At 34.6% G+C, this 17,611-nt stretch overlaps 1 protein-coding gene across 1 annotated transcript in view; it reads right to left on the bottom strand.

Moving 5' to 3' along the window:
* The window catches only part of LOC123306577 (ETS-like protein pointed), a 292,945-nt gene that overhangs the window by 240,560 nt on the left and 34,774 nt on the right, over nucleotides 1–17,611 (bottom strand). The window contains exon 3 of the mRNA XM_044888632.1: nucleotides 5,015–5,171. Within this exon, the coding sequence (XP_044744567.1) occupies nucleotides 5,015–5,171 (157 nt within the window). The remainder of the gene's footprint in view (nucleotides 1–5,014; nucleotides 5,172–17,611) is intronic.

Here is a 17,611-nt window from a genome sequence, read left to right as displayed (position 1 = left end):
AATTAAATTTACTCAAGTAGGGCTTCATTCCAATGTAAATAATTTCGAGATATTAAGTTTTTGCATGAAAATTTCTAACCTTCTAGATATAGATTCTAATAAAATATAGAGGGTTAGTCTTTCCCTCGTGAAAATATTTTAACAGTAATCATTCACATTCATCATATTTTCTCGTAGAATGCGCCGTTTTCGAGTAATGTGATGTTCGAAATCAAAAATAATTGTGTAATTGAAAAATTGGATACTTTGACCGAATGCAACTCTTTTTAAAAGATCCCCAGATGTGTAGATGTAGCTTGTTATTCTTAAAGTAATTTTGTTTTTCCAGGGGTGGCATAGCTCAACGTGAAAACTTAAAATGGCTTTTCATCATGGCCGAATCGGAAAAAAGTTTTTCTTTTGACCTCAAAAAATTCAAGAATCTACTTTTAAAAATAATTGTTCGAGTCAGAGACTGACCCTGTACATAAATGTTCCTCCTACGTTAATTAAAAATTAATTGAACATATCGGTTGTTTAGTTATCAATGTCATAGTCAGCCATGACAAAAACCTCAAAACTCAGTTTTTTCCAACAAGCACAAGTTGCTCCAGCTCTTCAGCTCCAGTTTCTCAGATCCCCATCGAACATGAGATACCCTGTGCAATGAGAAGTGAACATGAACGAAAATCTGAGCATATTAAGCGACTCCCAGTTGCTCATATCATATACCTACACAAGATACTCACTAGTAAAATAATAAGATCTCGTTAATCCTGTGAACGAAATCGAATGATCTGGATCGGCCGCAATAGATAAATAAATGCTTGTTTATATATTATTTATAACGCTCGCACCTGGTTGTTTTCATTAAAATAATCCAGCCCAACTATAAACCTTCGTCGCGGTTATTTATCAATAACTAATTGGCAATCAGACAGAGACAGCGAGTCGTAAGCAGTTTTATGAAATATCGCTATCATTTTTGCGGGAAAGAGCGGAGACAGTGGCGCATATTTCACGCATGCATTAACATTTTTGCGTGTCGATAATTGGACGGATAAAAGATGAGAGAGACATGTTTCGCTTCATTTTGCCACGATCATTATCCATCAAAGATTAAAAGTAGTCGTATGCAACATTGTTGTAACGAAAAAAGGAGAAACATTTTCTACATTCTCGAATGAGGTGGGACGTGAAGATTGAATGCGAATAAATTGATTATCCTGTAGATTCATAATAATTTGCCTATAAAGGGTGCTGCTAAAATGCAGGAGATGATTCCTTGTCAGAAAATTTCAATAGAAACAATGGTGAGAAGGATTATTCCTTAACAGGGAGGCAATGAATGAAAGAGTCCATCTATTCCAAACGTTTTTCCATCGGGGAACAAGATGTGTTGCTCTGACGAGGTCAATTGAGACCGAAACCATGGGGCCGCATCTGGTTTTCTTCGCTGGAACTTTTTGATAAATAGTTCAAATATTCAGACAATGAGGTTTTCCTCTGCAAATTTGTATCTTGCGAGAAGTTAGGGTGGTTTTAAGAACAGATAATCTCTAACAACATAAATAAAACAGTCTTGTTTGAAATCTATTTTAGAGGTTGTAAATTCAGGAAAAAATTCTGCCTGAAAGAAACCTATTGCTTTCGGTGGAAATAGGAAATATAGCATGTGCGCTATACAACAACAAAAAATGTTATAGATTTTGGTGAAATGTGATTTAGCAGATTTTTCGCACGAATTCCAGTTCGGGTTTTGAAAGAGGAAATGTCCTCTTCGAAAAAAAATTCCCGATGCAGCCACATCATATACAGGATGAGTCAACAGTGATCGATCGGTAGAAATTTAGGGCCGAGTGTAATGAAACAAGGGAATGTCCAATTTTTATATCATATTCTGAATCTACATGAAATTTTGATTCAAAATACCCCAATTGTTATCAGTTAGCTGTGTGCCTTTCTGTCGTAGGCCACTTTATTCGACAAATTTAAAATTTTATGAAATTTGAACTATGGTTTGATGGTTTTAACTAGAGATTATATGTAGAAAACCGTTTGGGATGAATGTATGATTATTTTTTATTGAATTCCCGAAGAGTTTTCAAGACTCCTCCAGTTTTTCGGATCACTCTATAGTCGGTGCGAAAGGCACTGCGATTTTTCGAAAAAAAAAAAACATTTAAAAAATGCCAATAACTCAATTTTTTTCAAATGGCATGCCCTTAACTTTTTTATCTGTTGGATAGTTGAATTTTTATGGAAGCATTTCAGACACGGAATAAATAGTTTTTAAAAGTCACTTCAGTCCTAAAATGTTTCCATATAAATGGAGACCACCCTCTTGCTAGGTTTTCCAACAGACAAAAATGTTAAGGAATTATTTTCTGAAAATAATCGGAGATATAACAAGTTGAAGTCAGTGGTACTCCTACCCTACTCTACCCCATTATCGGAGGTTGCAGGCTTTACATTTTATATAAATGAATTAATCTCTTCTGAATAACTTATAGGAAGTGTGATGCGAGAGCTACCGAGAAATAAAGACGCCGATGTCTGCGATAGCTATGCAACACATTATACAGGTAAATGTGTGGAGGATAGTCGGTCTCGCAGAAACCTCTCACACGTTCAAGCTAGGCAACTTAACCTACAAGTATGATGCATTATTGACAATCGAACATTTCTTTTGAAAGATGGAACAAAAAGAATTTTAGCCGCTAGCCGCTCATGCAGTTTTTGATTTACGCACTTATTTTCTTGTTATTTTTCTCGCACCTAGGCCCCTCACTTCATTTGTACAAAGTTTCAGCTTTGAAAGATTCGGAAAATATTTAGATTATTACAAAAACATAACCATAACGTTACCAGTATTTTCATATACAAAAGAAGAAATTTCAGAGTCTTCTGACTTTACCACGAAGGAACATGGAAGAAGGGTTCAAACAATCTTCAATTCAATTCAAAATCCATAATTTTAAATGGTGGATGCGCTTTTGGTGAATGAGATGATCAGTGATCATATCAGATCGAAATTCATTCAATAGGACCTGCTCATGATTAGGAAAAAATTTCACAATTCACATGGTAATTTTCGAATTATGCAAATTGTGGATGTTATTTAACCAAGAAATCTAGAGAAATTGTAAATAGTGGATGTATGATAAAATTTGAATTTACATATTTTCAGTCATTTATAGGTACATGTTTTCAACTTCTCCTGAGTTATCTTCTAGATTCTTTCCACGTAATTTTTTCCTTTTTTATACCTATAACTGATAATAGTGATAATTTCTTCTTTTTCTCTAAAAGTGGATATTAACTCAAAAGGGGCAGGAAGCAGCCACCCCTTTAGGAGATCAAAAACCACAATGCCGGATCTAGACAGAGCTCCCTACCCCTAGTAACGACCCTAAATTCTATTGTTGGCTATCACAATAACATCCTAGTAGGTACAATAATTTATTTGAAATCGAAGTTCAATTATTAATTTTTAAGGATCCTGCTATCCTGCACATCAATTTAATACTTCAACATTCACTGACAGGAGAAACCACTCCAATAATTGTGTAATAAAAAATAACTCCCAACAAAAAAGGGCTTTATTCTCTCAATAAACTTGAGAAATATTTTGAGCTAGTAGACTTTCCGGATATTTCTTTAGAGAGAACTAAATAGTAATCAATAATAATTGATAACAAATTATTGTTTAGGAATGTAGTAAGATATAGCATACCAAATGCCGAATGAAATTGATATATTATTACCCTATGTATGTGCTTTTCGATTCATGGTATCTTTTGTACCTAACAAAGAAGTGAAAACTCTCTGTTCTGCAACGGTCGCATAAGCAGCGTGAATTAATGAGGATGTACCAATTTGCGATGAATTATTATTCGAGTTGTATATCATTAGGGAAGAGTCCACCACACGAATATTATTGGTGATATAAATAAGTTATCAATCGGAAACCTATCTAGATATCTAGATATGCATTTACATCATAATCATTTTTTTCATAGGATAGCCAACTAAATAGAGCTCATTTTCAGAGGTCGTTTCTACAGGGAATAGTTCTAATTGAAATAAGGAGCTTCTTTAAGTGAATTTTTCTCGAATCCCTTCGGACATACAGGCACATGTAGAACTTGATTTTTTTTCATTTATTTTTATAAGTTCTAAACGAATTCGTATGCTAAGCGTTTAAATTTTGGAGTATATTGTATTCAGGGGATTTCAGCTATTTTCATGTTCCTACAAAGCCCCAGTGACGTAGTTTCTGGGAATATCTTGTCTTCAGTCGCCTCCCAAATTTATAGGACAATGAGTATAGGGGCTATTTAGAACCATTGTTTCCACAAGAAAGATATGCATCTTAAGGGACGGTAGGACGTACCGTTTTCGAGGTAAATGACTTCAAGTTTATCGAGACACCAATATTTGGCTCAAAGTAATGAACACATTTTATTCGAAACCTTTCTTTGCAACTGTATTGGGTGTTGCCACCTGTTTGTATTCCTATTTGTCTTAAATAAATAAATAAATAAACTTATGAAATGTTTCCTCTGGGTACAATATCTTCTAAAAGTCAAACGCTTAATATCCCAACTAATTCAGAATTAAATGAAATAAATGAAACAAAGTAAATTCTACTGCCCATATTTCCGTTATTAGAGATGGAAAAAATTTTACCTGGGAAAACGTCTTATTTTAACTAGTACTATTACTTCTCAAAGGCATGATCCAGACGTTTTATTCACCCCGTATAGGATTTGAAAGCACAAAATATTCTGTAACATATTTATAGGTTTTTGCTTTAAACGGTAAAGACGTATCATGAAGAGCATCATAAAATTCTCAAGGATTCTTATTGGTTTGAGAAAATTTCTTATTATTTCCTCAGAGTCTTCGAGCATCAGCTAAGTGAAACCATGACACATTCCACGATAGGGAAAATATACGTCTTATCTTTGTAGGTAACTGGCCGATTGTCCATTATATATAGTTAAGATGATGAAAAAACTGAAAGACTTACCTAAAGATGCCTCAGGATCAGACAAATCACTTATGGAAGGAACCTTCTGAATTGAACTCATTGCGGTTGGTCCAGAAGTATCGTCACTATCATCTTGGATATCGATGATTTCTTGTTTCATGGAGGGTGGGTATGCCATAAGGGCAGGATCATCGTTCTGGAAATTTACCGAAATATTAAGCTTATTTATTCATGTGGAAATTCATAGAAGAGATAATTGCACCTCGGAAAGTGAATAACATGAAAGAATAATTTTTCTTTAATGAAAAATTTTTTTTTTCTGTTTGACAAAAAATTTTTTCTACAAGCGTGCGCGTTCAACCTTTTTTCCGCACGCATTCCAAGTTGCAAAGAGTCACTTTCCCAAAGGGTGCGGGAAAAACGCCTGCTATTTCTTTTTTCTACAAGCGTGCGCGTTCAACCTTTTTCCCGCACGCATTTCAAGTTGCAAAGAGTCACTTTTCCAAAACGTGCGGGAAAAACGCCTGCTATTTCTTTCCCGCACGCATTTGCGTGCGGGAATGGATTAGCAGGGGTTTTTCCCGCACGCAAAAATTATAGAGTATATTAAATTCTATCATGTTTCTATGCACAGAACGTCAACGATGAGAAACCCATAGTAACGACATGCAGAATTACATCTGTCATTATATATATTAATCGAATGAGATATGATATGTTTCGTGAAATGAATACATTTATATATTTCAAGCGCTTGTAGAAAAAATATTGTTCCTAACTCTTGCGGAAAGGGTCTTGCCCGCACTCAACTGCTTACCCGAACTCTGCTTCGCATCGTTCGGGCAACGGCAGTTTCGTGCGGGCAAGTATCACTTTCCGTATTTGATAGGAAAATAACTATTCTGACTTTCCGAGGTGACGAACTGATTGAATTGAATTATAATGAAAACCCCATATAAACTAGTGGTTTCTGACGTAATACATTCATTTTCCCCTTTGAACTGACCAGTTAAACGGTGTAGACCCTTCTTAATATGATGCTTAGCTTGTACCACCACATTTTTCGCTGAGCGAACAAATTTATACATATCGTTAAGAAAATGTCTTCTGAATTCATCATTTCCAAGAGAAATGGATTGGTAGAGGGCCGAATGAATGTCCACCACGCTTCCCAGACTTGGCACCTCCAGATTTTTTCCACTGGGGACATTCAAATTCGGTTGTCAATAAAACACAGGCCCGAGATGTCGAAGAATTTAGAAGTAAGAATACGCACAGCATGCCAAGAAATTCAAGTTTCAGTTTTCAAACGCGTGAGGACCTTAGGGCCAAATTTGAGAATAGGTTCTATTTTTGTCTACAAAATAATGGACAACATTTCGAATATTTGCATGTTTCATTGCAACACTTGCCATTGTAAACTATCCTACTCTTTTTTTTTTCGGAAGTACATACCAGGCCCGCGTATTCGTAATCTACGACCTCGAATTAGTAAAAAAAAAATGACTCGGGTTGCCATCGTTCGAAAAATAAAAAAGTTTGTATTTACAAGAATGTCGTTTGCAACCCGCCCTCGTCTATCGTTATTACCCGCGCTTCATGAACGAAATTATTCCGAACAAAAATTTATTTTTTTAGCTAAATATGTCGACCCGGATCATTTTACATATTAATTCAAGGTCGAAGATCACGAATATGCAATTAGATTTTTGGAGGATCAGTATTTTGAGAAATAAATCACTTTTAGTGCAAAATTTCGGAAATATTGGTCAACTTTGAGGAGCTGTAGCAGCTAGAGAAAAGGCACTAGTCATATGCTGTTTTTTTGGTGATGAATTGGTTCTTTGCAAATATAAAAAACCACACTTCATTCATCTATCACGAACAGTTCAGATTTTATGAATTTTTCCGCGAAGGTCCGAAATTTCCGATTTTCCATCGACCATAACTTGAAAAATGATTTTTTTTAAATATCTGTTTGCATATTCGTGTTCTACGCCCTCGAATTAGTGTACAGAATAAATTCGGTTTTGATCGGAGACCAAAAATATTCTTCAAAAAATCGCCCACTCTGTATATATTTCATTTTGTGAAAACATTTTAAAACACTCAATTTCGTGAAACTTTTGTATAAGACATTTTTCGTACCTCTCTTAGTAACAAAGTTAAAGGGGGGCCCATATTATGGTGAAAATCTCGGTACATCTATGGAAGATTTGAAAAAATTTCAATCTTACCGATTTCCACCAAAATTGGTGTTTTTACTAAGGCATAGATTACGAATATGCAAACAGAATTATGCTGAAAGGATTAGTTTTTAAGTTATGGTCTATAGAAAATCGGAAATTTTGGCCCTTAGTTCCAGATGAGAAGGCGATGAGTCGGCAGGCAAAGAAATTACTGCTTGCGACGCAGTGTGAACATATCAGATCTTTCAACCTATTTCACCCAAGTGTGGCGGTCATTAGTAGATGACTGAATAATATGCAGTTAATTGATCCCTCATTGATTATAAAGATTTTAGGCATAGTGATGATTTATCATGTTTATCATGTTTCCATTCTACACTTTCCATTTTAGAACTAGAAAATTAATTTTTTCCGAGAAAATCAAAAGTAAAAAAATTTTAACCTCTGGTTGATTTTGGCGCCCCCTTGAGCTGGCGCCCGGGGCAAGCGCCCCGCTTGCCCCCCCCTAGATCCGGGCCTGGTACATACTCTTCAGAATTTTGGCAAGAAAACGGCAGAAATTATTTTGTATTCCCCAGTGAATTCTACTAAGTACGAATGTAACTGCAGGGAATTCACGGTGCACGAATTCACGAGTAAATTCTCTAGAGAATTTTCGGCTGTTGCAAACGGGCTCAACAAATAAGATCAAGTGTGTTCATGAAAAGGCAATAGATTAACTTTCAAATCAAGTGTCACTCAACCACCCTTCCCATTAATGATTTTATGAGTTGCTATCACCACGCTCACAGGATTGATTAGAACCAAAATTTACCTCATTTTGCATTTTTTCTGATGTTATATGATTTTGTCTGTAGAATCACTCCTTTAACCTATCACCCTGTATCAGTATGTATGACCAGAGTCATACATCCTCTACGAGAGGTGGAGGTAAGTTTTGTTGCTTCCTGCTAGGGATAATTTGACGTCTTTGGAGTTTTTCATCAATTCTTTTTCATAGGGATGAAATGGTTGAATGCCTAGACGTCATAATATATTGCTTGAAAAACATCGTTGCCAGACTGTCAAAACTGACCTAACCCGACTAATACGTCAGCTATGGTCTATTCATTGGACTGAGGATTAATAATAATCCTTTATTATTCCCTCTCGAAAGTGTCATCATTGGAATTATCATAATGTAATGAAATTTTGTACACAACATGTGAGTTATAAATGTTTATTCAACATTGAACATTCATTTAACTCAGTTGTATAAATAACTACTATTATCATTCTATCTATGGTCTATTTATTTCAGCAATTCCATGACGTCAGTGATCGCTTGAAAAACATCGCTGCCAGACTGTCAAAACTATCCCCGATTATCTTACCCCCTAAACCGAGACCTAAACTCTAAACTATCATACATCAAAGATTTGTGTTCAGTGAAATGGATATTTTTGTTATCTCTATGATGTTATTGTTAAGTAGTGATAAAACAGCATCTATTACCTATGTCACTGACGCAGGAAGCTGTTCCTAGGAAGAACGCAAAAAGAAAAAGAAGAAGAAGTAGAAATAAAAAAGCAAAAAAACGAACAACAACAGAAGAGGCAGATGACATAATGCAATGGGGAACATGGAATGTAATTCGTTAATGAATCATAAACAATTGAAAAAATTTCTATTTAAACGATTCCAAGAATCATTGTAAACGCTCCAAATGTAATATGAGGTAGACTGTTGAGCAAGATTTTTATGTCATTCGTTGTATCGCGGAGCAACAAAACGTCACTTTTTCGCACACGTCCTCCTCGAATACGATACTAGGGCGTGTTTCAATGCACAGGTGCACAACGTCTTTGGCGTAAACTCCCACATTTCGAAAACTAAATCCACTCCAGATGCAGGTCGAAAAAGAATGACGAGAGGGCAGCTGCCAAACATAGTTATCGCAAACGCTCCGAGACCTGGCTCAAGTTCAAACAACTTCGGTGCAGTTCTATTTCTGGAACTACTCACCGTTATTGCGATCGGCCTGCAACATCGACAGACACAAAACTGGCAGAGAGACGCTCAGGTGACAAAGAATTTATAATTGCAGTCGAACCGAAGATGGATGTGCCAGCAGAAAAAGAATGGTTCTTATTTGAAGTCGATATCAAAGGAGAATATACCGTAGCATATAGTTTATTTTCGTTGCATTGAAATAGTTCACGAGTAATGTTTTATGTGTTCTCTCTATTTTCTGGTTCTGGGTCAAAAAAGCGTCAAAACTTTTATTTATTGTCATTATTTCTTCAATATTTACAGATTTGAGGACAAATGCTCGAACGGATCAATTTTTTTTATTACGCAAAAAAAATGTTTCGAACAAAAATTGTTAGGTATAAAGGGAGAAAGAAATGAATATATTTTGTCTTAACCTTGACTCCAAGGTTTTTTCAAGGTCAATTTGATTGTTTCAAATGGAAACGTATATTTTTTAGTGCAGAATTTCATTCTTCATGAATAAAGCAGTAACTTTTGTTTGACACTTTTTCATCGGATTTCAAATATTGAAATAAAAGGTTGGCAAAGAATTAAACAGGATTAGAATTGAAGTCCGATAAAAAAATCTTTCAGAAGTTACTAGATAATTTTTTTTTTTGAAAAATAAGAATCTGCACTAAAAATAAGTTGCCATGGCATCAAGGCGAAAGAAAATGAACATACATATTTTGTTTCAACCTAAACAGGTTTTCCAAAGTCAACATTTAAATGAAAAGGTATATTTTTTAGTGCACATGTTTATTCTTCATAAAAAAGTAGTAACTTTTGTTTGGAACATTTTTTATCGGATTTCAACTATATCATTGTTTTTATTTTTTTTTTCCAACCGTATACCTAAATGAAATTCAGTTCAATATTTTAAAATCCGAAAAAAGTTTCCAACAAAAGTCAAATTTGTTTAATGAAGAATAAGAATCAGCACGAAAAAAATATACCTTACCTAACCTAAATAAATCTTGAAAATATGTTCATTTTCTGTCCTCCTTGATACCTTAATATCATACTTTCAGATAATTGACCGTCCCAAGTTAAATGCTGCAGCCTGTATAGGAGGAGCTGTTTTAATAGATCCACTGAAATTTTGAATCAGAAAATGTTTCGAATCAAGTTTCTTCAAGGAATCATCGAATGCAGACACTCAATCCCATCCTGGAATCCGATATCAAGGCCACATCGACTTTTTGATTAAAAAGCAAACATTTTCCTTTGCAGAATATAAATCTTGGAGGAAAACTAAACACATTTCCATTCTTTCGCTTTTTTTTTATAAAATGAACTACTCACTTTGGCATTTCTGCCTCAACTTTCAAGATAGAGAATTGCGGTTTTACCGATATCTAGTATGCTACTTGTTTACGAAATTGAAAAATGGTGCAACAAGAATTTTGACAGCTCCTTTGGATTTTGAGATAGACGATTGAATTGAAAATTCTTAGAATTTTGTTTTTCAGTTAGTAAGCAAAGGTTGTTTTAAACGGAACACCCGTTATATTATTTTTTATATTCATTAGGCATGTAGGAGGTTTCCAAAAACATCTAATTTTATTCAATTCTTTTCGGAAACAAGCTCAGAGTATAAAAAATTTTTCTGAAATTTTTTTCGTCTAATTATAATAGTGATATGGCTAGTTTGTTTGAAACAAAAAGCAAAATGTTGAAAACGTCACTCGCTTTTGCGAGTTGCTGATTATTAATGAAATATTTCTACTGTTCTGGTGATTATCATTCATAGGTAGGTAAAGATAAATAATGTAAACTATGATTGATCGTTTGTTTATACAACCTTATAAAAATCAGCAAGAAACTTCGGAATAGGTTTCATTTCAGAGAATCTTCTGAGATAGTTTTTGAAAATAATTGAATGCAATTATATTTTCTTGGAAGGCCCACTTCATTCATAATGAATAAAGAAAATAATAAGTAGTTCCAGTTGAAGAAATATATGTAGGTATGTGTGCTTTATAACTGAAAAGACATGGTGTAAGGAAGAAAGAGTTTCAACTTCTAGATAAGTTGAAAGAAAACTGAGATAAGAGCCATGAGAGTATATCTCTCCAAACAGATATACTTTTGATATACCCTGTATCTCGATAGCCAAAAAGGCTATCAAAATTCTGCTAGCGTCATTTTTGATTTCATTAAAAAAATAGAACACTGTTGCGAAAACCGCAACCCAGAAGGTAAAGATAAGATAATGATATACGAAGGCTTGTAGAGATGAAAGAGAAGCCTCCAAAATATGTATATTATACGTATATCCTAGCCTAGAAACAATTCGTAAAATGAACCTAGAAATTTGAGAGAACCCTTGAAATGTTATTAGGTTAGGTTAGGTTAGGTTAGGGCTATCAAAAAACTGCTAGCGTCATTTTTAATTCCATTAAAAAAATAGAACACTGTTGCGAAAACCGCAACCCAGAAGGTAAGGATAAGATAATGATATACGAAGGCTTGTAGAGATGAAAGAGGAGCCTCCAAAATATGTATATTATACGTATATCCTAGAAACAATTCGTAAAATGAACCTAGAAATTTGAGAGAACCCTTGAAATGTTATTAGGTTATTAGTTTTCAACTTGATGTGTTTTTTTGCAAATATCGATAAAACAATTTTTTTTAGCGACCAAAGAAGTATCTTTGAGCGAGTTCAATACCTGGATGGGTGATCGCTATGGGTGTGGGTTTGAAAAAACGCGCTGACCCATTTCCATACTTTTCCAGTTTATTATTCTCTTTAAATTTTTATTTAAAATAGTCATAATATTATTTATTTACTAACTGGTAGTGAGGAGATAAATAACAAATTGCAGCACCGAAAAGAATCTTTCATCGAGTTTTGGTCTAGATTTCGTTTTAAGAATCATATGACCCCCTTTGTTTAGAAACTTATCAAGCGGGCTAGCGACCCCCATACAGAATCATGTGACGGATTATTTGATACTCGCTAAATCAGAACCCCCACGCGCTTTGAGATCTTTAGGTATCTTATAAAGAATCCTAGACCTTCGACATCGAGTGATATTCAGTTATTCAATCGAAACCTCGATCGAAACACTATCATGTTGGGTTTAGCTTTACCGTTTTTACAATGGTCTCACATCTAACTCAATAAAATTGTCCGTAGAAGCCTTCAAAGTTTTTTCAAAATAATTTCAGACACTCCAAAATATGCAAGCAAACCCTGATGACGGCATGCCAAAATGTTTGTAAAAACGAACCAAAGATGTCATGGAAAGAGCTCAGGCAAAAAATAGCCACCAAGTGGAAAATTACGAACAAAATTCATATCTTCTGATTTTATTATTTTGTGAGGAAAATGTTTGAACAGGTTTTTATTTTAAATTACGCAACTATCTTTAATTGAGGAATTTGTAAAAATTATCGGTGATGTTATAACTGATGCTGTATTACATTTTCTTACATAAAACAGAGCGGCATTCAATATCCTATTTGACCTGTTTGAGCATATATTTACAACAAAAAAACTTTTCGATTTACTGAATTTATTCGCACAGTACAATATTTGACGGTGGGTATAAATTTCCAACCAATGAGTTAATCAGTGGTACTGTTCATCTGTTGTCATAAATTCAGCAGTATTCAAACCCAAGACTGATCTGTGTTTTTTAAAGTAGAAAAATCTGGTCTCGTCAAAATTCGTCGTCAAATAGGCTATGGAATTTTGAAGGTTGATGTTCTATGACCGAGCGTTTGCCTTTCCTTCACTTCATGCTCTCAAAATGTAAACATTAATGACATAAACCTATACAGGGTGATGTAACAAATTCGATGCTCAACACCACTATCTTCCAAACTATACTAGTCAGAAATTCCGTTTATCGACAAAAAAGTTGTGGCTTTGCAAGTCTTCCAACATGACGTCCATTCAATATTTATTCTTCTTTCGGATACGTAGACCACTTCGAAAATAAAATTAATGACCTTTTTAGTATGAGTGTAGATATTCTCAAAAATATCGTCAAGATTCCCTTCCTCCATACGAATTCAGACCTTAGATTTGAAAGTTGAAATCAAAAGGGTAAGGGCAAAGGGTAAATGATTGTTTTCGATAACATCGAGGAATGAAGATTTTATTACGAACAAATTGTAAGTCGATAGAAGTTTCATTTTATATATTCTTTTACGACCTATCCTCCGATTGCTACTATTGCTCTAACGTTTCCGGAAATTACCATTATATCAGCTATAGTCTGAAAAGTTTCTGCCCTAACTTGCTCATAATGTTCCGGAAACTGTCATTAGGTACCCGCTCCAGATTATTAGCAGTAAAGTTTCGTTACCAAATATTTCAGTTTACCTTCACCCACCTGAAGATGCTATTGTGATATCGAAACTCGCGTAGTGGTTAAAAAACTCATGTTGTGAATATTTTATAATCTCTTTCAAGAAACGTAAAAGTATTCGTGAAATGATATTCAGTTAATCGGAAGCTTTAATTGAATACATTTAGGTTGAAACGAGAGCAAATAAAAAACACTGAAATGCAGAAATAAGTAATAAAAATAAAAATGGGAACGTATGATTTCCTTGTATTGGAATTCAGTCAACATTGTCCAAGGCATATTTCTTGCTGCCAATGCGCCTCTTGTATCTATTCGGCATTGTCCCAAGTCACCCTAAGAAACAAAAAAATAAATGAATGAGATCCGTGTTGCCGTTTGATTTGTAAACAATCTTGTTTCATGACATATCTAATATCCCAATATCCTACGTATGCAGAAAAAAATTACTCATGCACTAAGTGAAACACATGTACAGGGTGAGCAAATTTCGATGTTTTAGCACTACAGTTTTTAAACCAGAGGAGATACACAAAATCTGATACCCCATTCTCGTTCATTTTTGGCCACTTTCTTTTGTTTTCGAGTTATAAACAAAAATTGGAAAAATGGTGATATTGAAATAAATTTATATCTCCGCTAATACTGATGATAGGGCTCTGAAATTGAAACATTATACAGGCATTTTTTTACGTAGAATCCAGTGGCGTGCTCGCCTTTTTAGCAGGATTTTTAATTACGAAGCTATGACCCAAAGTTATGTTTTTTTTGAATGGGAACACTAGTTTTCTGTGCAATTTTTTGAAAGCTTAATTTTTACTGATTTCAAAAATATATAACATCATATGGTTTGTGTCAATATAAATGATAGAAAATGGTCAGAAACCTTTTTTCTCAATATTTCTATGGTTTCAACTTTTGATGAGCACAGAAAATTATAGCATCGTATGATTACCACTGTGTCCTTCTATAAGTCCTTTAATTATAATGAAAATTTATGAAATATATCTTGATTTAAATTTTGTGAAGATAGAAAGAATGACATTTCCGGAAGGAGACTGCTTTTGTTATAGGAAACTCTATTTTTATTTCCCCCTCAAAAGTTGAGACCATAGAAATATTGAGGTAAAAGGTTTTTGACCATTTTCTATTATTTATATTGATACAAACCATATGATATTATATATTTTTGAAAACAGTAAAAATTAAGCAGCAAAAAATTGCACAGAAAACTAGTGTTCCCATTTAAAAAAACCTAACTTTGGGTCATAGCTTCGTAATTAAAAATCCTGCTAAAAAGGCGAGCACGCCACTGGATTCTACGTAAAAAAGTGCCTGTATAATGTTTCAATTTCAGAGCTCTTTCATCAGTATCAGCGGAGATATAAATTTATTTCGATATCGCCATTTTTCCAATTTTTGCTCATAACTCGAAAATAAAAGAGAGTGGCCAAAAATCACTACTACTATTGTGAGTTTCTCAGAAAAAGAGAACGAGAATGGGGTATCAGATTTTACCTATCTCCTCTGGTTTAAAAGCTGTAGTGCTAAAACATCGAAATTTGCCCACCCTGTACAGGACACTAGAAGTCATAGTATAAGGTCCATAACCGGTAAAATAACCGAAAAGGCGCTACACAATTTTATAAGTTTGTCCCTTCACTCGTAAATGGTAAGAAGCAAAGAAATCTGCAAGGGGGGTAATTGTCCCAAGTTACAGGACTGTCCCAAGTCACCTGAATCTATCGGTAATTGTTGAGTTTTCTTTCACATTCACTAATTATAGTTTGCGATAAATTTGGGATTCTAGGATGAAATTCAACATTATTATCCTGAAGGGAATTCCTATACGTATGAAGATCATCCTTAGGCTTCTGAATATTCCCCTTGTTCTCTGTTTCATGTGGCGCAAATTGTCTATTTTTCTATTCATGGAATTAATGAACTCAGAAAACCAGGGCTCAGGCATTATGCCTCTTATGATGTCCCTGATTATGTTGATTTTCACTGAAATTTTCGGGAAGATCCTTACGCTTCATGTTCATTCAAAACTTCCACGAGATACCTCAGTACTGCTTTTGTGAATTCCTTTCTAGGAAGCTAAACAATTATTCGGAATCCGAAATACAAATTGATATTTTTACCCTGAACTCTTAAATAAAGATTAATAAGTCCGGCCCTGGAATATTGGAATAATTGATATCTCTCTGACTAGATCTTAGCATGTGCCAATAAATTTCCAAGTTTCAATAAATTCCGTCGATAAGTTTGGCTTTGATGATGGTTTCAGTAATTCCATGAATTTCGAAAATCACCCTGTAGCTTTCCGGCGAAATCACTCAGCTAGTCCTAATCTATTTCTAATAAGAGTATGTTAAGTTACTCCCGGGACACCCTTTATTATCTGAAACTACTTGTGCACTGCAAGAGTAACATTAGAGAAAAAAGATTATTTCCAAAATGACGATATGGATCACAGCGGCACTGTGTGTAGTCAGAAATTTTCTTCTTCAGCAGTGCAATACATTGAATGAAAATACGAATCTTTCTGGCCTAAGTATCGAACCTAATCGTCAATGAGAACCTGCACGCAAACTGAGGCTCTTCTTTCATTCATGTCCGGAAGCAATAGCAATAATTACGAACGATTACAGCACTTAATCCGTATTTAACCGTTCAAAGGGAACCAAAGAAACTAAGAGCTATTTTAATTTTCCACCACGGCATTTTTATTTCATCTGTTACCTGAATGTCACCGATATTTTAATTATACTTTTCTATGCGTATAGATTTCCGGCGTGAGAGTTCCGAACGTTCAACCTGAAGGATCGCTTCCGGTTACGTTTGTTTAACGCCAGGACTACTGAATGCGAGATATTCGAAGGTGATTCATTCCCCGGAACGAAATAAATGACTTTTTATCATTTATTTTTAGATTGAAGTCGTCGAATATAACGGGTTGAGCACGTGTGAGATTTCGGTGCATAGAATCAGATTTCATATTTGGTACTATTTCTGTACACCTTCTCTTGTATGGGGTGGACAAAATGAGCGAGGTTATGATCTAAATAGCCAACACAATCGATCCCTACTGAAACAGATGCCTGTTTGTCTTTCTCTCACTTTGGAATGGAAGGAATAAAATGAAAGCTGGAACATACTTATTTTCCCAAAAACCTTTGAATTTCAAAAAATCCCGGTGCAGATCAATTTAAATTTGCCCAAGTTTTGATGATGTCATCAGTGTTGACTCAATCCATACTTTTTTCGAATACACAAATTTATTCGAAATACAGACGAAGCGTGATTTCTGGTTACAAAATAAGACTGAGAGTTCCGGAGTATCAATCATAGAAATAGACTATTCAGCTCGAAAAATAGAACGAGCAGCACAGAGTATATCATAAACTCGAAGTCTATGAATCCGTCCTAAAAGCTTACCAAAAGAAATAAGGAAGAAACTTTTTTAAAGATTTTTAATTCTCATATTTTCGAATGTTGCTGTCGAGTCAAAATTTGCTCGAAAAAGACAAGGACTTGAGTCGAAACGTTGGCAATGATTGAATGCATTGAGGAGATCGTTTTGAGCAATGAAAGTGTCATTTAGTTCTTAGTTTTGAGGTTTGATGTTATGTTTTTTGCGGTTTTTTCATTATAAATGTCTTTTTCTATTTTTTATCTTTGACAGGGCAATTATATATTACATTCCTATATTAGGTATCCTACTTGTTGTGATATATAAGTGGTCAGTGTTTCATACCTTTCGAAGAAAAGGACAAGACCTCTGTTATATTTGAAAAATTACCAACTTCATGTAATTGCAATGCCTTTCTGCTCATACCTTACAAATCATGCCGACCTGATGAATTCCAAATGTGACTTTTGCTTCAGTTTTCGAAAGAGTTTCTTCACTTGAAGTTTATACAGGGTGATTCTTTGACTCGTACAAATATTTCAACAGTAGATTCTTGAGGTCCAAAGGAACACTTTGTTTCTCTACAATTCTTTCCGAATCGGCTAGGTTTAAAAGATACAGGAAAAACCATAAAGAAATGTTCAATTCTATCTCACAAGTTACGAACACGTTTCCCAATTTTCTCATTATTAAAAAT

Source organism: Coccinella septempunctata, chromosome 2, assembly GCF_907165205.1.
Source record: "Coccinella septempunctata chromosome 2, icCocSept1.1, whole genome shotgun sequence".
In the NCBI taxonomy this organism is placed as follows: Eukaryota; Metazoa; Arthropoda; class Insecta; order Coleoptera; family Coccinellidae; genus Coccinella; species Coccinella septempunctata.
The sequence above is the reverse complement of the archived record's forward strand: the minus strand, read 5'-3'. Positions and strand labels throughout refer to the sequence as shown.